We start from the raw sequence: 27,210 nt of genomic DNA on the forward strand, positions 1-27,210 counted from the left end.
TCCAGGCTCTATCAGAGGCTCCAAGACTATGCGCATTGAGTCATGAAAGAGTTGTTGAATATGTGCTGACTTTTGCTTTTTGGATAGATTGTCTCCTACATTTTTGCTGACATAGAGATAGGCAATAAGAATATAGGCGTGTTTGGAAGGTTTACGGCGCATAAATCTGGGCAAATTTCCCTGAGTTAGATACACTAGATAAACAGACTTGTTGCCAGAGAACTGGGTGAGTTGCCCTTTTTCTGTGGCTATGATAACAGGGACTACACAGGCACCTTCAGGTAAGCGATTCTAGATGGGAATATTATCATCAAATATCTGAAATGACACATTTGGATTTATGCCACCTACCTGTACTGTGTTCCACCAATCTCCGGTCCACATCTCATTGTAAATCCTGTGAGATTTTGAAGCATTGGTGAAGATACGCTTGGGCTTGTAGACAATGTCCTTGGCATGAGCTGGATTTCCTAGCAAGGACTTGATAGCTTTGATAGGATCACAATTATAAACCATATGCTTATGCTTGGGACTATTTCTGAACCACAATTCTCTAGTTTTCCAAGTAGCACATTCTGGAACACAATCAACCAGCTTATGGAGCCCATATATATTATGGTAGGATACACCTTATTTATCCGCCACCTTGGTTGAAATAGATAAATCAGTATATGTGCTTGAAAGAGAGAAGAGGCAACATACCCCTGGTATTGCCATTAATCTATCAAATAATTTATGGCCTATTCCATCCTGTACAGCCCAGCAAGCAACCCTCCAGTCCAGCTCTGATGCAAAGGGTGCAAAAATGTTCCCTGATCCATCTGACTTATCTGAGTCCATATCCATATCACCATCCATATTCTCAGCTCCAAATTCTCTTTTCCATCTCTCATATACCGTTTTATCCATCCTAATTACCTTGCCTGCAGTAGGGTGGGGTACCTCAATACGCTCCTTATCATCTTCATCAGGAAGCTTTGAGGGTCCAGCCATATTCTCCTCAGATTCTGTGGGAGTAAAGTCATAGAGACAATTATATTAGTCATCCACCACGTCTTCTGGGTCTTCATCCATAGGTCTAAGTTTATCAGGTAACATATCAGGTACTTCCCTTATCTCCAAATCATTGCCCCTATCAAGTTCTCCTGGAATCGTCAAACTTTGTAGCTTCCATTTGTTATATTGCTTGCAGCTTTTTGTTGACGACAGATAGGATATCAGGCCCTGGGGAGTTTTAAGCTTCTTGTGATAAGCAGGACAGATTGTAAGATCCTCATCTGTAGACTGGGCAGATGTGAGCTCAACTTGAACATTTAAAGCCGGAAGTACTGATCGTAGGACAACCATAATGAGATGCTAGACATAGAGAGGGATATAAAAGCAGTAGAGGCACCTGCTGGATCAGATGGATGGGCGTTTACGTGACAAGCACAATGATGGCAAAGGTCAGTAAGGCAAAAATACAACAGTCTGAATACATATCATTGAACCTAAAGATTATATGTAAAGCTACAGACTACACTGTGACTGATAGCAATACATTCTATAGGCACAGTTCAGGATTTGTTCATAATCGTAAAATAAAAGACAAAAAAAGTACTTCCTTTTACTTTTTTTGCCTGCTACGGGTGCGTGTTGATCTCAGGCACTTGCTGACAGGCTCCTCCCCTTTATTTCCATCTGAAGTGTGTTTATTTCCACTTGAAGGCTTGCTGGGCCAAGATATGAGTGGGTCTGGGGGATTGTAATGGTCGACAGGCAAAGACAAGAGAGATGGTTTCTTCACGTCTTGGAGCTGCAGCTGGTACCTCTCTCTTCCAGCATTGATAACCTCCACAGATGCTCCCACCCTATCAGACTGAGGCTCAATACTGTTCCTCATATCTTTCACAATATCCACCATCTCCTGATATGAAATATATTTGGGGGAAGGACTATAAAGCATGTTCCCATCACCACTAAATGTTTCACTCCACATGAATGCACTAAAAAGCTTGACCATCCCTGCCCTGACAGACATATGCCTGCAGAAATAATAATCGATGCATGCCATAAAGTGTACGCATGAGAGCATAACTTTTTCCATTGCTACTGTGTTGGCATCAAGTGTGTAACACCCCCATTTGACCCAGGCAGGAATATTGTCCTGTTTGCTGTGAGAAGAGAGTTGCGACTGATGAGATGGGATATTCAGGATGCCTCCCTTAGTACTATTCCTAGGGAGATCCTCTTTGTAGACAGGGGTAATGTGACTGCGTAATGAGACATCACTGTGCTGATGAGGTGGTGATTCCAGAGGCTTCTGTTTCTGAGGGGCTAAGCGCTTTGATGACACAGGTTTCTTTCCGGCTGCAGATTGCTTCTGTTTCTGAGAGGTTGAGTGCTTTGTCAACACAGGTTTTTTGCAAGCTGTAGTTTGCTTTGCTTTCTCATCCCAGCTGATTTGCTGACAGTAGGGGCCTTTGGAGTTGACCATGATCAACTATAGCATCCAGAAAATGGACTCCATGTCATGGATGTAGTCATGTGGCACGTCAGGTTGTAGAACTCTCCCTATAGCTTGGTAAGGATATGTCCCCTAATATTCCAAAGATATAAGAAATCATCCTATTGTAATGGAGTAAAAAAACTCATGGTCAGATATTTTGTGGTCCTCTCAGTGTCACCATTTTGAACATCTTCAGCCATTGCCCAATCTCCTAAAACTCCGGGATGCTGTGGATACCAGTCATTACTGATGTTAACAGGCCAATCTGGGACAGCAAAATGGGGCAAGGCAGCTTTGACTCAAAGCCATGAATTGCCATCACTAATGTCACAATGAATGAGACCATGTCCCAAGTAACCATTCTGAAGGCCTGTGTAGCCAGATATTAGCAAGTGATGAGATGGACATAAATAATTCTTGGTTTACCAAGTAAAACACCAATAATCCCATCCAGCATTTTATGTACACAGGAAAACCACACAAGTTCTACCCCAACTGTTTTCACGGCCATGCAATGATGTGTACGGTCCTCCAAGGCAGCCAACTCTGAAACTCCTGCTCATGATAATCTTGGTTGTGTCCTGGACAAGCGTCCCAGGATGCGCAAAAATGTTGCAAATGCCAACTCCCCAGTGCAAATCCAGTGCCCGGGAACCAACCCCAGGTATGTCCCATCATCTCAAATATTACTCCACCACCATCTTGAAATACTTTTTCTTCTGATTTACCCATATGACCTAACAACCATGAATCATAAGTTCATACATTTAATTGTACTTAAAAGGTCTGATATACATTTCATCAGCAATTTCAAGTGAGTCAACTGGCTTATCAAACAATTTGCCATCCCCAAAAGGGTCCAACTCTGTCTCCCTAGTGGGCAGTTCTTGCAAGTGGGGTCATCCGCTACCCCAATATGGAAGAGGTGATTCTTTAGAGGTATGTAACCTATTTGGAGTTGGATCAGTATACTGGCTTGACAGCGGGGGAGGTCAGCAATTGGTTTAATGAAAGTCTTAGCTGGGAGACTGTTGTCGAGGCATGCTAAACGCTCAGCACGGGGCAATTGTGCCCATAATATTTTCCAGGTGAGTCTGGTGGTAGCAATGTGTTGTTGTTTAATGGTGAAGGAGCTGGCTGGTAGGGTTTTGCATAGACAGAGTGGGAGTTTTTCTCTTGGTGAAGTTTTTGAGGTTCCCTCGCTGGCTGCTTTGGCTTGTTTGTCTGCCTCTTCGTTGCCCAGTGTTCCATGACGGGTGGCTATTGAGTGAACAGTGAGGTCATGGTTGGATTTCCAATGTTTCTTGAGTGTGCACAGTTGACAGTTGAATTGGTCCAGTAGCATGTGGCCTGGTTGGCCAGACCAACTACTTTGTACCTACATGTCTCTTCCCTTCCCAGTGCAATATGGTCCGAGTCTGAGTCAAGGCGCAGCAAGTTCTTACCACAGTTTTAGTTTGTCCATGCCCCAATGTTCCAGGGAATCCCGCCCTGGCACTACTAGTTGTTACAACCAGCATTTTGTATACTCTGGCACACAACTTAGACAAAGCTTATAAGGAAATGAGGGGAGTGGCTACCCTTTAGATAGGACCAAGTTTGTTGTGGGTAAATAATAGGAGGACTCGCTGAGGAGTCTTTTGGATCTTACTGGGTATTTATACTACTACAGGTTGTTTGTACATGTGTACTATACAGTTGATGGAAACAGTGGCTGATAATGTCATAGAGCACAGCTATGTGACCAGCTCCACTGTGTGAGATACTTGTAGCTAAAAATAAAAAAAGGCCGCGCAGTGCGAGAAAGGGGAGTTTGAACAAAATGAAAAGTGCCACATGGCACAGTGTGTGAAAACTACAAACTACAGAAGAAGTTAAAGAGGAGAATCAAATTTAAAGATCCAAAAATTGTGTATTGTAACACTAGTCGCAATTGATCTGCCCAACCCCCACAAGTAACAAGTGAAAGCAAAGCTGGAACTACTGGGTGACCTGCACAGTGCCCCATGCTGTTCCTGTGGACTTTATTTGGTGTGGGAGTCATACTGCAGGTGTTGTTGGGCTGCCTCACCAGTATCAGTCACCAGCGCCTGACTGTAGCTCTTCAAGCTCAAGACACTAGTGCTGCAGAAGCACATAGTAGTCAGTGTTCGGATAGGAGTTTGGTGAATTATGAGGCATCAAGTGAGTGATAACTTGATATATCTGAGATAATCTCACTGTTAGTACAAACAGCCTCTCACACTTCATTTGTAAACTATGTTGTGGACAGTTACAGCAACACAGCGTCTACTGATCTGGAAGGTTTGTTCAGGTGTTGTTGATATATGCTCAGATCTTATTTTTTTTTCGATTTTCACAGATGCAAATGCAAGATTCCTCAATTGGCTAAAGGACATTGCACCTGTCTGGGATGCAGTCCAGCTCTCAGCAAGTATATGGAGACTTGTCTCACTTTAATCACAATGTATCCTGGCACTCAAGAGTCTTTGCAACTTGCTCCCAAGTCTCTCAACACAAGCATTTCTATTGTTTGCAGCGAACCAAATGAGTTAGCTATCAAGAGTAGTAAGTTTGACTTTATTTACTCCTTATGCCTCCCATGTTTGATTATTATGATGTAGGTGTCATGGCAAAGGCAACTGTTGCTGATCTTGCGGCATTGGTACATCAATAACTGAAATCAAGCAAGAGACTGCATGCATGACTAGTATAATAATATTAGATCTACCCTTTCATTGGCAACTGGAGGTCCGGAGTGTCCAATCCGTCTCTTGTGGATCTGACGCACACTATCACTCTGCGTGACATAAAGAAGACAAGGGATGGAATACTAGAAGCGTTGAATAAGATACTGCTTGAGAGTTATTTAAGAAAGTATCACAATGCATTGACGGAGCAGCCTGAATCCCCTATTGCAGCTGCTCTCTTGTCTGTCATACAAAGAAGGGCACCTACTGTCCACAAATTGATGTAATCTTTAATGATGTTTCTCTGGTAGAATCAACTTGAAATTAGAATGATGCTTGCCTTCATAGAACTCGCTCCAGACAGCATCTATTCAAGGACTCAGACTACTTTGCATATCACAATGCTACAAAGTCATTGATCTCTCGATGGCTTTGTCAACTTGAATCCTCAATCCTCAAAACTCTCATCCTCATAGCTAGGCAAGTCACACTTGGGTGTACCAAAACCTTCCAAAACCGCCAATTGGTATGATAAGCATGCGGCCCTTTCACGCACATCCTCTAACTCTTCCAATTTATCAGCAAGAACATTCTGAAGCTCCAAGATGCTGGAGATGACTCCATCTTAGCACTTTGTGCCCAGACTAGCATTTAAACTGAAATCCTCATCGCTCTCATGATCAGGATCATGATGTTCTGCAAGTTATCCTGATATTGGGGAAGTACTTTGACATCCAAGTAAGCCTTGAGGACTCAAACACTCACTATCGCCATGGTCAAGGGCCCTAGGAAAAGATAGTAAGTTTCCCAGCGCTGTTGAAGGACATGTGGTCACTAATTTTTCTTAACTACATCACAGCACTGCACAGAATCCCCTTGTCCATCACAGTTGCCACTTTGGAAGGGCTATACATGTGTTTTGTAATGTTCAAGGTCTTATTGAGAATGGAATCAGGCGTATGGTCTCTGACAAGCCTGAGGAAGAACTTACTGCTGTATATATTCTATGTTTTCTGTTTTCATTGCTAGGACACTGTTTTTAATTATTGATCACTGTATAGGGAATGCAGGGAATAGTTTGTATTCCTGGATTTGCTCAAACTATTGCCTGGGCTCAAGAAACATTTGATGAGAGAAGATCCTTCCGGGGAGGACATAATCCACATCACAGATTTGGTATACATATCCTTGTTTCATGTTAAGCTAACTATATTCACACCTTACACAGATTCAGAAAAGAGTCAATGGAGCCAGATCAGATGACACCAAGGGTAAGGGTATCAGGAGTGCTGTCATCGATTGGATCATGCCCAAGGAGCAGACATTTGCGCCTCATATTCCCCGCAATGTGAAGGCTGGATGCAGCTTCAACCACAAACACACAGGCACTCTCCTATGCCCTTCCGTGTTAGACTGGTCAAATACTGAGTAAGTTTCCCTTGGAATTAACTGAAGACCTGTCCCGCAATCCATAAAATTAACTAACCTTTTCAGAATCAAAAATAAGCTTGTAAATGGTCAAACTCAAGATTCCGGTGACCAGTGGCCAATAATGTTGTATGCCAACTACAAATACAATGCAGAGGATCCCTGGAACGGCCTATTAAGAAGTGGTTAATGTGTGTGGGTCAGTCTACACAGCCTTGATTCCCTTAGGCTGATCTTTTTCTATAGGCTTTTGATCACATTTTCACTTCACCCAGCTTTGTTGACCAAGAATCTAAGGCCACACGCTCTGGTAATGCCAGGATACATAGCATGCAAGTCGTGACGAAAGCTTCTGTTGCATACGTGGCCACACAAGTAAGTGAAGTTTTATAAAAGTCTGTAATACAGTGCCCTGGCGAAGATTCATGAAAAGCGGGCTGCTATGAAAAACCAGGGTTCTAATATATATTTTTATATGAATTAGTAGATTTAGGTGTTTTTCGCAGGCTTATTCAACTCAAAATCTTGTTGCATATACAATGTTGCTCTGATAATTGTCTACCAGTAGTTCTACTTACTACTAGGTACTAATATACAGATTTTACCAAACAAAATGAATCCAGAACAATGCTAGATACCGCTATCTCGAATGCATCAGAGACTCAGATGAAAGTCACAGCAAGCTGCTAGATGGAGGTCATAATAGAGCTAGCATAAGCTATATGGCAAAGATAGTCAGGATGGTGAAACAGACCGAAGAAAATACACATGCTCTTGTTTTACCAGTCACCAGACTGAAGAGCTCTATGAGATATAGCATTGCTGGCGTAAGCTATCACATACCAACATATTGATAGAACTGACCAGGTAATGTATACCGACTACAACTTTACCAGGGCTAGAAGATGTATCAGCTGCTACTTTACCAGAGTCAGAAGACTGATGGACCTTTCTGTAGAAATTATATTACATAAGCAAACTTCGGAGCTTTGCCCGAAGATTTACTCTGTGATTATAACCGGCTTTTTGTGGCCACCATTGTTTTTTCACATGATATTGGCTAGTGTGTGAGAACCATGAAAGAAAGTTAAGGTGGAGAATGAAATTTAAAGGTCCAAAAATTGTGTAATGTAATAATTGCATAGAGGTCCATAGGATGCTAGCAGAGTGCAGAGAGGGGCCAGGTTGATACTGGCCTCAATAGAGGTCAAGATTAGGCATTTGGTTGTTGAAGAAGTATTTGGGGTTGGGTTGGGAGGCCATTGTCAATGCTGAGTACCTTCCTTAGCAATGTCTCATATTTATATTCTATCTTACAGCCAATCTGCCACATCTGTGTGCTACATGCCTTGCCAATAATTATGCTTTGGCACCATCGTTCAACACAAAATATCTGTCCTCCTTACTTGTAATAGTTAGCTCGAGCGGCATCGACCAGGTTTAGGATACAGTCTCTGTATTTTTTTGGAATTCATATTTTTTGAGTCCGCCTGTATGTGATTTTTACACTGACATGTCTAATGATCTGCAATTAGCTGTAAAGTCCAGCCGCTGTGGAGAGGTTCAGAATCAAAGTTCAGCTGACTTTCAAAATTTTCTCATCACGTGCTTTCTTGCGATATCAGGATGATCAATTGTCTTTATTCTCTAAGATACACGGCCCTATGGGCATCCCTGGTACCGGGAGTTGAAGCTCAGTAAATAGTTATGTGATCACTGGTGACATTCAGTATAATGATGTGGAGAAGAATAGATGTATTGGAATTTTTGCGTTTATTGAAGACAATTTTGAATAATGGGGAAGGGAGTGTTATACCACAACAATGTCTGAAAAGTGAGTAGCTAGCGTCCTTAACAGTAGAGAGCTTAAATTTTGTAGAGAACAAGGGTTGTACTCTATTGATGGAGTGTCTCATGAGGTCTTTTGGGGACCAGGACTGTTGACACCAATGGAAATCCCAGCTGTCCTTTGTGAGTCCAGCACAGGAAAGCTGCTCACTGTGTGGCTTGAAAGACTAATTGAGGGGATTGAATTTCACAATGGCAAGTTGTTTTTGACAGTGAAACTGAGGGGACACTCCATTGCTGAAGGAGTGCATACATGACTTAGAAGGCTCTCCCATCCAAATTATGTAGATTCCAGTGGTGTAGTTGTTGCAAGAGGTGGCATGCCGACCCAAGGAGTTGAAATGGATTCAAGCTACCAAAGCATAATTTACCAGGAACAAGTGGTTGATTTTGGAAGTTTGGAAGTGGGAAATATCATGGAAGTAATAAGATTCATTCAGCGAAGGCATATGCGAGGGGATGTCTCACATCCGGAGTAGACATGGCCAACAGGGTGGCTTGCATGGCAAGCTTATTTTAATATTCAGAGTTTTTACATTTTAGAGAAGACTGCTGTGTCAAAGTAGGGCAAAAGAACCTTTTGGCTTTACAACCAGTCTGGATTGTATTCTTTACAATTGAACATTCCAAGTGGACCACATAGTAGCTTGTCTGGAATGACTGGTGTTTGACTTTGCGGCCACATTCTGCAAGGCAGACACTTTGGGTTTGTAGTGCTTGATGTGAACTTCTGTCAACACAATATTGCCTTCTTTCAGACAACAAGCAGGGTAAATATCCATCTCAGATTTGTCCTTGAAAGCAACACATACATTGTATACATTGGTGAAAGGATAAAGCTTGATGGATATTGGTGATTTGATCAAAAACAAAGAAATATGTTGTTACTTCTCTCTTAGGGTCATTGAAGTTGGTTTGAAAGTGAATGGCTTGTAAATCTCTCCAAGAAAATTGAAGTTGTGATTGGGGAGGAGGTTGGAATTGAAAATAAAGGGAAGGGATGCAAGAACCAACCAAGGGGTGGATTGTGCAAAGCACTTATCTGCGCGTGAGCATTAGCACATGTATCTTGCCCAAACAGAACCAACAAGATTCTGGCTTGCAGAAGAGGAGGACCAAGAGGGCCTGTGGCATATAAGTTAATATTGGACATTGTTCCTGCGACCCAAACTGTGAATGGATTATTGGTGCTTTTTTGCAAAGGTAATAAGTCCAATCTTTGTTACATCTTTTGGGACCCCAGGTGTCAATGTTTGGCAAAGTGTCAATGTTGTAAGTACAGATTTCTTTGTTGGCATAATTGAGGAAAAATTGAATGTGGCTGTAAGAAATTTTTAAAAAGCAGTTTGCGTTGGAAAGTGAAAAATAGAGTATACTGAATGAGAGTGACCTCAAGAGTTGTGCCCACGTCCAGATCAATAGCAACATTCACTGTCAATTCCTCTGTTGCATTGCGTGGTTTGGCATCCTCAGTGCTGAGAAAATATCAGTAAGAACTCTCCAAGTAGAGGGTGAGACATACATTAAATGGGTGTCAACCTTTTTAGAGGGAATGTTTTTACTCTCAACAAGCTCCTTATCACCCACAGATGCAACAGTAGGTGTAAGTTCCTTAGTTTTAGTCTCTAGGCTGAAGAAGGAATAAGTTGTTGTGTTCAAAGAGTGTTGTGAAGTGCTTACAACAAGCAAGTATTGGTTTCTGGTGCAACATCGTCCTTGTTGGAGTGATCACACACTTTAGAATGTAAGACGTCTAAATTGGAAACATGTTTAGAAAGTTCTGACACTTCTGACAAGGTGTTGCTGCTAAAAGGTATAATTAGAGATCATGGTGGGTAAAAATGCCTTACCTTCTTTCCTTAGGATCTTTTGTCAGTCTCGCCTTCTTTACATTAATTTTTGGAGGAGGAGTAGCGGTACATTTAGAGGCAGGCATGGTACTTTGAAAAATGGGAAGATATTGGTTGAGGAAGAAGAAGAAGAGTTAATTCCAGGTCAATTATGGCAGCCAAACTAAAAGAGTGGAAGGATTGCCGTGTTGCCATCTTATCATGAAAAAAAAACAGAGGGAAGTCCGAAAGAGTGATTAGAAAAGGCCCATGACAGGGATATCATGGAGCATCAGTATTGAAATAAGTAAATTAGAAAGCACAGCAGGCAGGATGGACTTATCAGTGACACAAGTAAGAAAAGACCCTTGTATTGCTCAAATAATTGTTCTATTTGTTAACAGTGATTGGTGAAGAAATTGAAAACATTGTAGAAAGTTTACAAATTTCATATAAAAATGTTGTGTTGTATAGTAAGATGAAACATCAGTCATGGACAACAGACTCAGTCCCTTCTCTGCATGCTTTTGCAGTCAAGGGAGGAGCCGGATTAGCAAAAATGAGACCCATCTTTGCAATGGCAGGTGAAGGTTGAGTGGGTGATTCAGGGATGACTGTGCAGTTTGTAGGGGTTATAACACCAATCTGGAGCAGGATTGAGTTTTCCACAAAAAAATTGTATGGGGACAATGACTCACTTCACAAGCTTCAGTGGCAGACATTAGCTGCCAGATATGTTTAATGTTGAGATGCGCACAGACCTTCCTTTCACCTGTGCAAAAAGTCTTGACACTAATGTTGACAACATTGCCATGAGAGAACACTGTTTGGGAACATGGTTGAACATCTCTATTTTGCCATGTTCTTCCCATCTGAAGTTTCTAAGTTATGCACTAAGCGCTATTGACAGCACAAGCCCAATTGAAAGGGTTGTCAGAAGGATGTAAAACACTTTGGACATGTACATTTAATGGTAACACCTAAAAAAAGAACATCATATTTTGCTATGAATAAGGAAGGGGTTAATGGATGCCTATGTCAAAACACAACTTTGCATGACAAGCTCCCCCTCCAGGTCAATATGATGCGTATGAATCGCCGTACATTACTAATTGTTTGTAGGGTATGTTCCCATAAGCCACTGTGGCCTCCAGACGTGAGACATAAAGTTTGTACAGCACCTGCAGCATGGGTACATGCACTATGAGACGGAAACACTGAAATTAAGTACGGAAATGATATCATGCTGAAGACTTACCTGTTCCACATTCCTAGAGAAGACAGTTGATGTCTGCCTAAGAATCCTTGCAGAGGAACTGTGACAGGATATAATGTCGTAGGATCAACGTAATGGCCTTGTACAAAATAATGTGACTGTGGGCTTGGTCTGATGAACAAGGGTTTCATTGGACACAGGCCCATTCACTGATGTCCTTGAGTGTGGCTGGTACAGTTTACCAGGAGCTTAAGGAAAGATTGATGGTGTGAGTAATGTCTTTAGCAATATTGTGAGGTCATTGTTGTATATGAAAAATCCAGTGTCATTTGTAGGAAAGACGAGCAGTGCGTAGGCCAAAGAAAAGTATATTACCTTGTAAATAGGACATGGTGAAAAGATGCATTTTTTGGGATGATGAAAAGACCAAGAAAGATTTTAAGTGGAGTGTGGCAAAACATTGAGAGGGGGGACAAAAGAAAATGGCAGCTGGTAAGGTGTTGCAAAGGTACAAGTGAATTTGCAATAATATAGGCTGATTCTTAAAAGCGGCAAAAAACACATGATAGAACATAAAGGAGACAAAACCATCATCTGGAAAATTGAAACATCTCCTGCAATGCCTTTGTTTGTTGACAAATACCCCTTTGGTTTTTTTATGTCTCAGTACTCTGTCAAAATTGTGGGTTTGGTGTTCAATAGAATGTCAGTCCCCAAGTTCATTTTCTTTGGAACAACCAGTCACAAGAACTACATGGCCGTCCAATATTATCTGATCCACCAACTCCATGACACTGTCCGTCTGTTCATCATTCATATACCTGAATTCCTTTGCATGTTGCGCCAATTCCGTAATGTGGTTTCAGGATCTGTTGTGTTGCATTATTTTGAACCAGGTGGGTGGAAGTGGGGAGATATGGATATATATGTGCCACTGAAGTGCAAAAAATAAGGTATTGAGGCATCTAGACTAGAAAGAGGGATATGTGGTTATGGTAGAGAAAAAAATGTATGCTGAAGAAAAGAGAAAGGAAATGGGGATTGCTGAGGTGTTTATTGTCTGCAATGGAGACAGGTGCATCAATGTTGTGGTTGCCAGTAGATCGGCCAGCGTTGCACCCATCTTTCACTTCCATCTGATAGTGGTGATGAACTATATATCAGGTGATGGCTTCTTTTCTGCATATCCAACTAGCACCAGCCAGCACCAAGCCATTGTGAATGTGAATTATATGGACAAATACTTTTCTGATCCTTTGGAAAATCCAAGCTTAGCAAAGTATGTCTCTTGTGGATTCAATATCCAGCAAAACACATTGGGATGGGACAGTGAATACAAAACACACTGGTGTCAGGTTGATTATGTCTGCCCACATACTATTTGCCACACATTTGACCATGGTTGTTTGTTTGCCAAATTCCAACAGGACGTATCACTAACACAGGAGGTAGTAAGGAGGTGCTATGATCAGAGCTTGGCTGTTATTTGGTATACAGGAGGCACAAAGTGCAAAGAAGGATATGAGGTCTTAAAACCTTTTGTTACCATGAAAGGAGCAGTGTCCATGTCTCAGTAGATTGTGAAAGAGTAGTGGCTTCAAATTATAAGATGTAGAGTGATCACAGTTTGATAAGATGTCAAGTGATCAATACTGTGTGGGTTAATGACAACATTCAAAGCCTATTAGAGTTTTTGCATCAAGATCAGATAACTGCTGAAATTCGGACCAGAAGTTGTGAGCAAGTTGTCCAGTCACCTTAGACTTGGGAAATACCCACAGAATCATTATTCCGGCCAATTCCTTTGCACAGGGCAACATAATATAGGTGCTTTGAAGGCTGAAACATCCTAAAAGGTCCACAATAACCTCACGCAAGGTTCTGCCTTGTAATCTGTAAAAGCATATGCGGGTAAAAGAGGTAACTGTTCTTGTACTATTGGAAACTTGATCCCAATGTCATTTACATAGGTGAACCTTGTCTTTGTTGGCAATATGGGTACCGTTTCAAATGGTAGCAAATCTTCGACCTCTTTCATCCTCTGAGTATTTTATGTTGCTCGCCATCCTTTCTGCGCCATTAACCAATTTACATTGTGTTGCAACATTTTCAGTTATTATCACAGGCATACCAACAACCATGGGACATATACCCAAGCTTTTTTTTGATACATCAAAAGGTATAGTCTTTCAAGCTATTATGTTGAGCAGTAGAAGCAGTGTAAGTTTTACATTTTGCATAATTGATTACATCTTTGACAATCTTTTTGGCAACAAGAACGGGCGCATGCCTAAATTGTTTAACTTCCTCGGGTTTGTGAGCCGCAAGTTAAGGCATGATCCTTTGTTCAAGTACTGCAAAGTCTGATATGGAGTAGTTTACACTATTTTCAGTTTGTTCAATTGTCATAGGTTGCAAATCCTCCCAAGTACGTCCTTTCCAAATCCTCTGTAACAGGTTCACAAATGCAGGGTCTGATTTTGCCTGTAAATTTTTCTTAAGTTCAACAATGTCCATCACTTGTCTCCATAAGGAAGCACCATGAAGAGTATTTTGACCAAGTTCATGCTGTGTTGTGTTCGGTGACAGGTTATGCAGCATCCTGTGGCTGAATAAAGCACTATCTTTCACAGGCTTCAACTGACCAGGGTCCCCCATGAGGGTCACATTGATCCTGCCAGGGGGTTTATCACAATTGGGACTGTCATGACTTTTTACTAACAACATGCAGTGAGAGATATTGCTCAGAAGTCGGGCAGATACCATCAAAATTTCATCTATTACAAGGTAATTCACATTTCTCCAAATATTTTCCAGCTCACTTTGGTTCAGTTTGTTTTTTTGACTAAGATAAAATTGTCAAAGCATGAATGGTGTATCTACCAATTAACACAGCAGCACAGCCTGTAGGCACACTTAATAAGATTTCATTTGACAATTTGCAACGGTTGAATAGTTCAACAATGGACTTAATAATGTGACTCTTGCCAATTACCCTTATCCCTGCAATGTAGAGCAACAATTGATCAGGTTTCCTATGTAAAATATGTTCACCAACTATGTGGAATGCACATTCCTGATCTTTGTTGCCATTCAAGCCCATATTAGTTACAACAGAATTAAGTAAATTATCTGGATATTGTATAACATCACTTTCAGGCATAGTTGAAATGGGGAGAATCATTGTCAGCCAATTCCACCACTAGCGTGGAAGGATTAAGCTGTTGTCATTTGTGTCAATGCTGTAAGGTGGGTTCTACCAAATATACATCTAGATGTACAATGGGAATATAATCTTGTACACATCAAAGATCATGGTGAACATAAAGCTGCCTTTAGGAATAATTATGGTTTGTTCAAACCACTTGTCATGTTCTTCAGACTCACCAATACACACACCACATTCCAAACAATGATAGATTACCTACTTTGAGAATTAATCACAGATAGAAAGGTCATTATATACCTGGACAATATCACAATATTCACAGAGACTCTTGAAGAATATCATCAAATTGCTACCAAAGTTTTACACATACACAGTCTACAACAGGCCCAGTTGTACCTTGAACCAGAGAAATGTGAATTTGAGAAGAAAGAGGTTAAGTACCTAGGCATGATTATCTCAAAAGATATGCATGGATCCATTAAAGGTAGCAGCAGTAGCAGAATGGCCTACATTGAAGAATAAGAGAGAACTCCAGTTATTTTTAGGATTTTCCTATGTCTACCGAAGATTCATCATCTATGGGAAGATTGCAAAACCACTCACCATGCTCACCAGAAAAGTTAATTGGAGTTGGAAGGATGAACAAGTAACGTCTTTTGAAACTTTGAAAAAAGTACTCACCACCACCCCTACCTTCACTATTCCAAACAATGATGATCCATTTAAACTAAAAGTAGATGCCTCTGACTCCACTGTAGGAGCCATCCTATCCCAAAAACAGAATGATACATTCAGACCCATTACATTCCTCTCAAAAGCCCTCACTCCCGCTAAATAAAACTATAAAATCTATGGCAAAAAAATGCTCACTGTCATGACTGCACTAGGTGAATGGCAACATCACCATGTAGAATCCAAACACCCATTCACCATTCTCTCAGACCACCAGAGCCTCCTCTATTTCCGCCAACTCCAGAAATATAATTGTTGTCAAGCAGATTACAACTTTAAAATGGACCGCGTCAAAGAAGAGCAGAACACCAAAGCGGACCTGTTAAGCAGACAGGCAGATAACCCTAAAGGCACCAATGACAACAGAAATTAGATGCTTCTCCCAGACATATATTTCAAAGTATTCACTGCCAACAAAGGATATATACTAGATATATGAAAGAGCTTCAAAAGTCAAGACAAAGTAGTGAAGAAAAACTTGAAAGAAAAGGCAGATACTTGGAAAGTAGTATTGTCTGGATCAAAAGCAAGTTGGAGACAATCAAACCAGTCACACATTCTGAAGGATCATCACAACAAAGTCCTTGCTAGACGTCCAGGAGAAAGGAGGATGTTTGACTTGATAAATTGCAAACTCTGGTGGTTGAGTCTCCATACAGATATCTGAACCCGATACCTGATTGGCCTTGGCAAATTATGTAGACCGATTTAGCAAAATGGCACATTTTGTCCCCACATTTTGTCACTCTTGACTCTACTGGTTACACTCCTCAGCTCAGGGATAATGTGATCCGAGTCAATGGGATTCCCAAAAAAATCATTTTGGACAAAGGCCCCCAGTTTATATCACAATTTACCAAAGACTTTTATGAGTTAATGGGGATAGAACCAGGCCTCTCTATGGGGTATCACCCCCAGACAGATGGACAGTCAGGATGGATCAATCAAGACCTCGTACATTATTTTTGAGTCTTCATAAATCACCGACAAGATGACTGGGTAGACTGGCTTTCTATTGTTGAATTACTATACAACAATCATCTCCACACCACGACAAATCCAAATCAGACACCCTTCTTTTTGAACTATGGACTACATCCACAAACACACACCACTATTTCCTCATCCCCAAGATCTGTGTCAGCTGCTGAGTTTGGCAAACAGATGAAACCAACTTCATTATTAGATTTAGCCATGTGACCTCACATAGCCACCTGACCACAGGATGTGTATAAAAGCAAAGTGGACCAGCTGGGGATTAAACCCAGGACCTCTGCCTACATATATATGGCAATGTTCTAACCAACTGAGCTACCAGCCCTTGTACTAATATCAACTCATGTTGTATGTTGTCTAACAAAGCTAACAGGCTTTGACCTTGACTATTCCAACATTCATGACCTTACTAAGTCCTCCCTACTGCTTGCAAACAACAATCTCAAATGCTATTATGATCCAAAAAAGTCCCCAAAACAAGAGTATCAAAAGAGAAACAAAGTCTGATGGATTGACTAATGAAAAGTCAGACAATGAATGTTTTGGTCCCTTCAAATTTGTCCAGAAGGTAGGACCTTCAGCCTACCAACTTGACATTCCAAAAAGTTGGAAGTCCATTCATCCTGTATTCAATGAAGTCATTCTATTGCTATATCACATTTCTGAATTCCCTAATTGATCTGTATCCTCAAGGCCACCACTAGAAAGTATAGAATGAGTCAATGAATATGAAGTTGAGAATATCATTGCTTCCAGACCAACCAAATTACGAGGTTCTAAATTTAACTACCTTGTCCATTGGCATGTTTATCCAGTATTAGAACAAACATGGGAATCAGATACAAATCTGACACATGTTTTTGATTTACTCACAAAGTTTTAACTTACACCCTGTCGTCCCTTGTATTATCACTACTGTGCTTGCATTCCGCCCTTATAAGAATTATATGACCACTTCTAAACCACCAATACTTTTCAACTGGATTTTTAATAAGTTTCAGAGTGACGCTTCCAGACTCATGAGGACATGAGTCTTATAAAAGGGGGGCTAATATGAGGAATTGATTTTTCTAATTGCATTCCCATCATGTCTTGGTTCTCTCAATCACTTCAACTCACTCCCCTAGCCATTGGACTAGAAGTCACTGCCAGGATCCTTTTACTTATGTACTTTTTTCTTTTATTATCCTTTCACACTCACATTCTATCATACTTACAGCATAGAGGGCTTTTTTCTCATTCATGAGAAGATATCCCAATGACATAGCTCTGATTAAGAGCTATGTGTGGGAATACTTCAGATCTTTCCCACACAATTAGTAATTATGATAGATTGTACCACTTCTTTCTCTTTTCTTATTGGTTAGTTGTCTGGTCAGGTCACTTTCTTATTCTTTTCCCTTTTCTGGTCTGGCCTTCAATATTCACTATATACTGTAAGGAGTAGATACCCAATGGATTATCTCCTTAGTTCAATATTAGTTTGGACTCATGCTTATACTGATACTCTTCAGAAACTCCACTCAGCTCCACCATCTTGTATCAAGGACTTGGCTTGGCCTGATACTAGTTATTGTTATATAGCTTTGTATTTGTTGCCTAACAAAATGCTGAAATTGATCTTCACACCTCTCAGCTCATTTGATAGGCTGCATCACAGAAGAAATTATTTATTACACCAATTTGTCATATTTCTCTCCATGAAAAAGCAGTGTATGGCTATCCCTGTGCAATGAGAATAACTATTGAGGTTTTTTTTCTTTCAACAACTGTAACTCAATTACATGACTTGTGGCAATCTCTCAGGTTTGCTGATAGTGCCACTCCAATCACTGTGGGGATCGGCTTATATGAGCTCAGCTTATATGCTGAAGATATTGGATATCTGTGTCCTGATTGGCTGAAAAAAGCTAAAATTGAATATTTTCAGCATATAAGCTGGGCTTATATAAGTTGATCCCCACAGTGAATGTGGGGAGACTAGGATTGGTTTCAGGCAAATCACCTGGCTGTGCAACATGTAATGCTGGGTCAGGAGGCTGATTCATCATGAGGAGGGGAGGGATACTACTAACACCAGAGAGAGCACTAGATGTGTCAGAGCTTGAAGAAACATTGGAAGAGCCAGAAAAAATGGTAGCAGGGCCAGAAACTGTTCCAACCAAAGTTTTTATACTCTGGTGCACAGTGAGGACAAGCAGAGAAGAGTGAGTGAAGGAGTGGATACTTCCTTAAGGTAGGACCAAGTTTGTTGTGGGTAAACAATAGGAGGACTCGCTGAGGAGTCTCCTTGATCTATTGGGGTATGTATACTGGTACAAGGTTTTTGTACATGGTGCAACCCTTGTGACCAGCTCCACCACATGAGAGAGTTGTAATTGAAAATAAGAAAAAGCTGTGCAGCACGAGAAAGTAAAGATACAAGTCAATTTTTTAAAAATAAAAGGAAAGTGCCATTTGGCACAAGTGTCCAAAAGACAAAGAAGGTTGAAGAGAGTGAAAGTTAAAAGTCCAAAAATTGTGTATTGTAACAGAAACATAACTGGAAGAGTTGGAAAGAGCATTGGAGGATCCTGTCAGAACCATGGCCTCTTCGGAGTAGCAGAGCTGTGGAGTGTGGTGTAGGAGTAACAAAGTACGGAGGGCAAGATGGGGAATTGGCTTAGCTCGTGCGCTAGGCCCTTCCACAGACCTTGGTCCCTAACTCAACGGAAAATGGACAGAGGAGAGTAGAGGATAAAAGGGGAGTAGAGTAAAGATCCTTCAGAGAAGGATTAGAAAGGACTTAGAAAAGGACTGGTAAAAAGGCAAGGGAATCTATTTGATATTTGAACTGCAGGAACAGAGTACAGGAGTTACAGCTTATATACTGTTGGGGGAGCAGGAGCTCGTAAGGAGTAAGGAGTAATGTAGGTATGGAGTTCCATGCGGACAATTATTTAGCAAGAGGAGAATGTATGTGCAAAGAGTGTATCATAAGGTCTAAACTACAAAGTCCATGAGGAATACTAGAATGTGCAAAGGGAAATGTATGGCGGACTAGAAGTCCGGTGCAGGAGTATCGGGGCAGACAACCAGAGTATCATGTGGAACTGGGGCGTAGAGTTATGCTGACCGGCAGACCACAAGGAACGTAATCTTGGGTATGCTGATGGTTCGGGAGCTTTGGACTTGGAGAGTATCTCCTTTGGAGACACCGGAGTTCTGTCTTCCGGTATGGATATGACAGATCCAGAAAGAATGGTGGAAGAACTGATAAGAGTAGCAAATCCAGGAGTAGTGGCATAACAGGAGCTAGATAATGACAGATCAGAACGTTCAGCAACACAATACTCTCTAGTAGGAGAGGGTATTGTGCTAGTTCAATATGCCAGGTCAGGTATAGTCAAGAAATAATTGAGGTGAAGAAGTGGTTAGCCAGGTATGCTGCAATAGATATATATTGTGAATATAATATAGCTACTTGTATTGTCAGAGCCATCCAGAGCCAGACACTAAACTATTCTAATAATCATTTTTTTATCAAGTTAAATTCAACAGTGGAATACCTAGATATATCAAGCATTTAGAGGGTAAAAATCACTTGATTACATCAAGTGTATATCACCATGAATGACACTCAGTAAAAAGCATGAGTCAGGAATAGTTGCCTGTAGTCATATATAGTCCGGGATTAGTCCAATCTACAAGAATTGTGTATTTTGAGGACTAAAAAATGTCAGAATCGTCCAACCTAGTCCTAATCGTACACATGCATCCCTGTGCAACAATTGATGATGATATTCATTAGGTTCTTGTGGCCTTGCAAGGGACCTTCTTCAATTTTTGCTGGAGTGAAAGTCATTAGTATACTTATTTGAAAAGTAGGACAAAAGCTTACATTAGTCATAAGTAATGCAACCTCAGTCTTTGAAGGTTGTTTTTCAGGCAGCAAGGCCAGAATCACAGTGACAAGATCTGTAGAGGTACATCATATTAATAAATAATATAAACATGTCATGCTGCTTGCCTTTTTTTGTTTGCTGCTTGAGGCTTGGAAGAGGAACCTTATGATTTTTCATCCATTCAATAAAATCATCTTTTTTGAATATCTGTGTCACAATAGAAAATGTGAGTAACTTGTAGTAATTAACCCCCCAGCGGCTCTCCAGACTTCCCAAAGATGTTCAATGGCATTCTGTAGGTAGGTGTCTGCAAGGAAAGTGGAAGAAGGAATTTTATCTTGAAAGCAGACGTGTAGTGCAACCATACATGTTTTGATTGCAGCTGCAATAAAGTGGCTTGCTACCTTACAGGCACCTATGGTTTCCCAAGATATTAGTACTGGTGAGCATGTCATAGACCCCAATGTAAATTGGTGGTGCCCCCGGCACAGACCATGGTTATCTTCATCAAATTTGGGGGAGTTTGGGTCCGCCTGCTTAATCCGCTCAATAAAACTGAACACTTGAGGGGAAGTAGGGCCTGGAGAGAAATTGGGGTCGTGCTCTATGGCGTCAAGGAGGTGGAGACCAACACTGGCAAATGGGAAATCCTTATATAAAATAGCTAGAAATATGTTAGTAGGAGACAGTGTGAGACTCTGAAAGGGAAAAAAAAACCTTTCAGGTTTTCTAAGGATGCATCAACTTGTATGAAATCGGTGTTGTGCTTCTTGTTCCTGGGCTTGGGGATGGCAATAAGAAACCATGGCGGTGGAGGAGACTTTTTTGTGGGTACTAGAAATGCTGTATTAGATAGATATTAATGAGTCAAATGAAAACTTACCACTGGATGGAGGAGGTATCAGCATTTTTGTAGCTGTAATGTTGTTGTCAATGTCCATACCCATTTCTGTTGCCTCCTTGGAGGCCTCCTTTTGTGGCCAGTGTTTCTTGGCAGCTTCTGAGACGTTGGACCTTGTGCGACATTATTTTGGCAACTCGGTCCCTGTTCCTGTCCCTGATAAAACTGCTCCGGTGAGTGTTGCTTCTTTATCAACATTGGTCTCAGCTTGTGAGTCATTGGTTGTCCCTCCGGTTGACCTCAGCAATTGGCCAAGCATGTGCTCAGCCTTCCAGTGGTTGGAGCACAGAGCTAGTAGTGGCTGCTGCTGCTCCATCTCCAATAAGGCAGCCTCCCACTGTACCGGATAGGATGACTGGGTGAAGTTCCTTGACCGCTTTTTGGCCGCCAATTGGTAAATGGAAGTAATAAATCTAAGTGAAACTCAGCCGCTGCTTAAGAGGCTATAGAAACAATTGAGGTATTCCTATACTAAACCCCCTACTACTTATAGTTGGAGGTGCTACTCGCTACAGTATAATAACTCCTAGGAGAACAATGATGACTCCATGGAGTGGTGGCTATGCTCCATGGAGAACAATGGCTGCTTTAGCAGAGACCGGGTTTATCCGGTTTTGTCAGGAAGCTGCTCCAGCTTATGCCGGGAGATACGGGCAGTTGATTTGATAGCAGCCCACTCTTGGGGAGAAATCATTGTGCCATCTTTGTGTCAGATGGCTCAGTCCATTGCTGGTCGGGATGGGTTTGTGGCAGTCAGGCCTACATCCTTGTCGGTCTTACATCCTCAAAGTCCCAGAGGACCTCAACAGGATATTCTGGCAGTCAGGCTAGGCTGGCAGTCGGGATGGGTTTAGTAATAAGAGCAGAGTGGGATGCTGAGTTGCTAGGATAGATTGTAGACACACCACGTAATAAACCTAAGTGAAACTACAATAAATGTTAGTTTAAGGTGATCTCTAATAAATGTAATGTAACATACCTCAGCCGCTGCCCGAGAGGCTATAGAAACAACTGAGGTATTCCTATACTAAACCCTCTACTACTTATAGTCGGAGGTGCTACTCGCTACAGTATAATGACTCCTAGGAGAACAATGGTTACTCCATGGAGTGGTGGCTATGCTCCATGGAGAACAATGGCTGCTTCGGCAGAGACCGGGTTTATCCGGTTTTGTCACTCCCACTTGAGTGCAACCGTAGTCCCATAGCTTTAGAGAATTTCCAGTGTTTTTCATGAGTGAGGGGTTTAGTGAGAATGTCTGTAACCATATCTCCTGTAGGAACGTATCTGATTACTGCCTCTCCCTTTGATACTAAGTCATCTCAGATAAAATGATATTTCCGTTGAATGTGTTTTGTGCGAGCACAGAACTGTGGATCTCGTGTAAGAATGATAGCTGCTTGATTGTCACGGTGCAGTGTTGTAGGTCCATTTTGAGCATGTCCAATTTCTTCAAAAAATGTCTGAAGCCATGCAAGGTGTTGTCCAGCATTGCTCAATCCAATGTAGTCTGACTCCGTGGAGGATAAAGCTACCATGCTTTGTCTTTTGCTTGTCCAGGAGATTGCTCCTCAGATGGTGATAAAGACAAACCCTGATGTTGATTGAGACGTGTCTGGGTCTCCAGACCAATCTGCATCTGAATATCCATAGAAATCCATGTCCATGGAGACATCTGTGCCATCATATCGTAGTTCTATGTCCCTGGTTGCTTCCAGATATCGGAGGACACATTTTGCAGCTTCCCAGTGATGGCTCCTTGGAGCTGAGCTATGCCTGCTTAGTATTCCAACAATGTAGGCAATGTCTGGGCAGGTTCCAAGCATGGTATACATGAGGGAGCCTACAATTGAGAGGTATGACACTTGATGCCCTTCAATATTCATCTCGTGTTGCACAATATCTTCCCCTGGAGCATTTGCAAGGAGTTTTGATCCATAGGCCATTGGTGTCCATACTGGTTTGCAGTTCTTCATTCCAGTACGCTCCAGGACTGTGTCAATGTATTGGCGTTGCAATAGGGATATTGTTTTGTTTGAACAATCACGTTGAATTTCTATTCTGAGGATGTATTTTGCTTCTCCAAGGTCCCACATCTTGAATATGGATTCGAGTTTGGCTTTTGTGATATCCATGAATTTTTGGGATGAAGCTCCTAGGAGGAGGTCATCTACATAGACAACAACAAAGTATATTTGTTTGTTGTCCCGGAATACATAGAGACATGTTTCTGCATTTAGTCTTGTGAAACTGAGCTCCTGGAGCTTGCGATCAAAAGTTTTGTTCCATGTACAACCAGCTTGTTTTAACCCGTAGATGGATTTCTTCATTCTCCAGCAGTATCCAGGTTGGATAGGAACACCCCCTGGAGGAAGCATGTACAGTTCTTCTTCAAGTTCTCCATTGAGATAAGCTGTGGATACGTCCATTTGATCAAGTTCTAGGTCGTACTTTGCTGCCAGGGCTAGAATAATTTGGATTGACTCTAAGTTTGCAACCGAAGCAAAAACCTCCTGGTAATCAATCCCCTCCCTTTGAGTAAAACCTCATGCAACAATCCAGAGTTTGTATCTCTCAATGTTTCCGTTTGTATCTCTCAATGTTTCCGTTTTGATCAAACTTGATCCGGAACACAGGTTTTGATGTGATGGGTTTCACTCCCTTCAGAAGTGGAACAGTGTCATATACTGCATTAGTATTGATACTTAGGAATTCCTCCTCCAAGGCAGACTTCCATAATTCTCCATCTGGACGTGATAAGGCTTCCTTTAGTGTCCTTAGAAGGTCTGTGTTAGATAGACCGCTACTTGCTATTCGAGCAAAGAATGTCTCCTCTGTATCAGATGTTTCTTCATGAACCTCAGAAGTGTTAGGTTTCTCCATGGAGTTGTCATGCTACTCTTGTTGAGACTGTTCCTCATCTAGAGTCCTTTGATAATCTCGGATTTTGTCTGCAGGACAGGTCTGGCGACTGCTTCTGCATACTCCTAGGACTTCAGCAGGCATGGCTGCTCTTTTAGGAACTTGTGCAGGTACTCCAGGGAGTAGATGCATTTGTGTATTTGTTGCCCCACTCACTCCTGAAGGTGTTGAATCACTCCTCAGAGGTGTTGGATGCCTTCCAGAAGCTGATCCAATGGACAGGCTGTTTAGCTGTATCCAGACTTTTTCCACATCAGCTGGCTGTATGTTGAGGGGCTGTCCTCCCACTGACTGTGACTCTACTTTGGCTTTCTGTTCTGAAGATGGCCAGTGTTCAGGTCTTGGTTGTAGAGACCGTTGTGGAGGGTGTCTTAGCTGATCAGGTGCTCCCACTGCTCTTGGAACGTCTCCACGGAGGTATTGCCCCACTGTTCTCGGAACATCTTCATGCTGATATGGTTCCATTTTCAATTCATTTGGATCTCGGATCCGAGGGTTAGGATCATCCTCCTCCAATGTATTTTGGTCTGGATAGTGAGCATTCTCTGGAATGAGTCCCTCCCACTGATATGTGCTAGGGTCTGTGTTCCAGGGAGCAGTGTCGTCCTTTTGTACCTTTCCGGATTCATTGAACATGACATGCCGACTGGAAAACACAGTTTGTTTTTCAGTGTCTAGGAGTTTGTAGGCTTGCTTTCCATATGTGTAGCCAATCATTATGGCTTAGTGCCCCTTGGAGTAAAACTTCCCTTGCCTTTTGTCTTTCAGAATCAAGGCATATGCTTGGCATCTAAAAGGGCGAAATAAAGTTGGATCAACTCTTCTTTTAAACAGTATTTCATATAGGGTCTTTCCATGGAGTCCTGATGCTGGGCTGCGTGCTGTGATATATGCAGCTGTTTGCATGGCATCTACCCAAAATGACTTTGGGAGCTTGGAATCATGGAGCATAGTGGTTGCTAATGTAGCCAATGTCTGATTCATGCGTTCTGCAATGCAATTTTGTTCCGGAGTATCTGCAGCTGTAGTTTCTTGGATGACACCATCTCCTCGGAGTTGATTTTTGAATGCATTGCCAGTATATTCTCCTCCCCCATCGCTCCGGAGGAATTCTGTGTATAGTGGAGTGAAGTTTTCTTCTCCCAAATGAGTTCGGAAGAATGTTTGGACATCTTCTTTCCATTGCTTGTATCATTCCAGTGCTTCACTTTTATGTTTTAGGAAATATATCCATGGAAATTTGGAGAAATCATCTACAATGATAATCCAGTACCGAAAACCCTCCCTGGAAGTTGGTTTGATTGGTCCTCCAACATCTGTGTGCACAATTTGTATGGGGCGCTTGGCTCGGTTTCCTCCAGTGGACTTGAAAAGTAATTTCTTCATCTTTCCTAAAGCACAAGGTTCACAAAACTCCGGGGTTCCAGTAAGGGTGTCTATGTCCTGGAGCTGTCTTTTTGTAACCATTCGTTGCAAGCGGTCCATTCTCCTGTGCAATAAATTTACATCTACTGCTGCAAAAGCTGACTCCGGGTTGATTTTGGGTTTTGCTTGGATGTGATAAAGTCCTTGCTTGTGTAAGGCAGTGAGGATAAGTTCCTCCTTTTTCCGAACTTCACAAGCATTTGACCCTGCTGGAAAAAGTGTTGATAACCCCGTTTTGGACAGTTTGTGGACAGAGACGAGTGCTAACGTGAAGTTTGGCACAAGTAAGACATTTGACAGTGCAATATTGTAGTCCTTTTTGCCAACAGTTGCTTGTAGGATTACTGTTCCAATGCCAATGGCATTTACAGAGGATTTGTCCCCAAAACTGATTGTCCTTGGAGGATGCAGAACATGGTATGTTCCTGGCTCAAACCAGGAGCGGTGAGGGACCATGTGGGATGTTGCTCCGGAGTCAATGATAATTGTTGTTTTGGTCTTATCGGGTTCCAACACAAGGTAAGCTTGAATGTGTTTAGCAAGGGGCTTGGAAATATGTACATGTTCTAATGCAATATGACTTTGTTCCTCCTTGGAGTCAGATCCAGATGATTGCTCTGCTGTATTTGCCTTTTCCTTCTCTTTTCCTTTATCCTTGTGTCTTTCCTTTCCCTTCTTCCTTTGACCTTTTTCAGCTGACTGAAGTGTTCGACACTCCGAGGTATTGTGTGATTTGGCTTTGTGGAAGTTACACCATTTCTCCTCGGATTTGAGTGCTGATCCGGAACCTCCAGGGGCCTTCCTTGACTGTCGTGCAACTTCTGCAGTGATCCAAATCTCAACTGTATCAAAGGTAAGTTTATTTTCTTCAATTGTGTTGATTACTGATGACTGAAATATTTGCCATTCAGGAGTGCATGGGAGAGATTGGAGAAGAGCGAAAGCCATGAGTTTGGTATCAACTCCTAGTTTCATTCCGGAGAGGTGTGAATCAATTGTCCGGATTTTTGCAATGTGGTCCTGGATAGGTGATGTCCCATCCCAGGACAATTTGGTGAGTTGCTGGAATGAATAGAAGGCCGAGGCAATGTTGGACATTTGATGGAGTAAGACAAGTTTATCAAACAACTCCTTGGAGCTGGTGAGGTCTCCAGTCCTCATTAGGAGGGCATCAGAGATGTGGTCCTAGATGATTCCATGTGCCTTTTCATCCTTAAGTATCCAGGTGATCTCAGGATCCTCCGAGGAGGTAGGTTTTCCTGGTGAGGGCTTAAGCTCCTCTCCAGTAACAACCCGGAGAACTTTTTCCCGACATAGCTTTGAGATGATCCGGAGTTTCCATATCTGAAAATTGTTGGGTCCAGTGAGAACTGGACATGCGGATGTATCGCGTGCTGTGGTCATGGTTCCGAGGTTTCCATTTCAAATAAGAATTATTTCCTGCGTAGCTTTTGCACACCAGGGCTCATAACCTAATAAAACTAAGTAAAACTCAGCCGCTGCCCAAGAGGCTATAGAAACGACTGAGGTATTCCTATACTAAACCCCCTACTACTTATAGTCAGATGTGCTACTCGCTACAGTATAATGATTCCTAGGAGTACAATTGTGCTCCTAGGAGAACAATGGTTACTCCATGGAGTGGTGGCTATGCTCCATGGAGAACAATGGCTGCTTCGGCA

General features: G+C 41.8%; 6 protein-coding genes across 6 annotated transcripts; 1 reads left to right on the top strand and 5 right to left on the bottom strand.

The window, feature by feature from the left end:
* Positions 1-630: 630 nt before the first annotated feature.
* Positions 631-993, bottom strand: SERLADRAFT_432016 (uncharacterized protein; the record flags this gene model as incomplete). Its single annotated transcript, XM_007312279.1, has 2 exons — positions 631-645; positions 703-993. 2 exons carry the CDS (start codon positions 991-993, stop codon positions 631-633), a joined length of 306 nt encoding a protein of 101 aa, XP_007312341.1.
* A 45-nt stretch (positions 994-1,038) lies between these two features.
* Positions 1,039-2,476, bottom strand: SERLADRAFT_432017 (uncharacterized protein; the record flags this gene model as incomplete). Its single annotated transcript, XM_007312280.1, has 2 exons — positions 1,039-1,284; positions 1,658-2,476. The coding sequence occupies 2 exons, from the start codon at positions 2,474-2,476 to the stop codon at positions 1,039-1,041; spliced, it is 1,065 nt and encodes a 354-aa protein (XP_007312342.1).
* Positions 2,477-4,494: 2,018 nt separating this feature from the next.
* On the top strand, positions 4,495-7,157 carry SERLADRAFT_404619 (uncharacterized protein; the record flags this gene model as incomplete). The annotated part of the gene is made up of 15 exons (XM_007312281.1): positions 4,495-4,672; positions 4,715-4,792; positions 4,851-4,922; positions 4,973-5,056; positions 5,113-5,153; positions 5,214-5,419; positions 5,527-5,704; positions 5,863-5,916; positions 5,960-5,976; positions 6,068-6,173; positions 6,256-6,354; positions 6,407-6,606; positions 6,762-6,797; positions 6,882-6,981; positions 7,113-7,157. The coding sequence occupies 15 exons, from the start codon at positions 4,495-4,497 to the stop codon at positions 7,155-7,157; spliced, it is 1,494 nt and encodes a 497-aa protein (XP_007312343.1).
* Positions 7,158-9,065: 1,908 nt separating this feature from the next.
* SERLADRAFT_404620 (uncharacterized protein) lies at positions 9,066-10,390 on the bottom strand (the record flags this gene model as incomplete). The annotated part of the gene is made up of 5 exons (XM_007312282.1): positions 9,066-9,293; positions 9,845-9,929; positions 9,977-10,084; positions 10,135-10,257; positions 10,305-10,390. The coding sequence occupies 5 exons, from the start codon at positions 10,388-10,390 to the stop codon at positions 9,066-9,068; spliced, it is 630 nt and encodes a 209-aa protein (XP_007312344.1).
* A 9,792-nt stretch (positions 10,391-20,182) lies between these two features.
* SERLADRAFT_404621 (uncharacterized protein) lies at positions 20,183-21,227 on the bottom strand (the record flags this gene model as incomplete). The annotated part of the gene is made up of 5 exons (XM_007312283.1): positions 20,183-20,224; positions 20,277-20,353; positions 20,774-20,944; positions 20,998-21,114; positions 21,164-21,227. The coding sequence occupies 5 exons, from the start codon at positions 21,225-21,227 to the stop codon at positions 20,183-20,185; spliced, it is 471 nt and encodes a 156-aa protein (XP_007312345.1).
* A 5,486-nt stretch (positions 21,228-26,713) lies between these two features.
* SERLADRAFT_432021 (uncharacterized protein) lies at positions 26,714-26,997 on the bottom strand (the record flags this gene model as incomplete). Its single annotated transcript, XM_007312284.1, has 2 exons — positions 26,714-26,922; positions 26,988-26,997. The coding sequence occupies 2 exons, from the start codon at positions 26,995-26,997 to the stop codon at positions 26,714-26,716; spliced, it is 219 nt and encodes a 72-aa protein (XP_007312346.1).
* Between the last annotated feature and the right edge of the window lie 213 nt (positions 26,998-27,210).

This window comes from Serpula lacrymans, assembly GCF_000218685.1.
Source record: "Serpula lacrymans var. lacrymans S7.9 unplaced genomic scaffold SERLAscaffold_1, whole genome shotgun sequence".
Lineage (NCBI taxonomy): Eukaryota > Fungi > Basidiomycota > Agaricomycetes > Boletales > Serpulaceae > Serpula > Serpula lacrymans.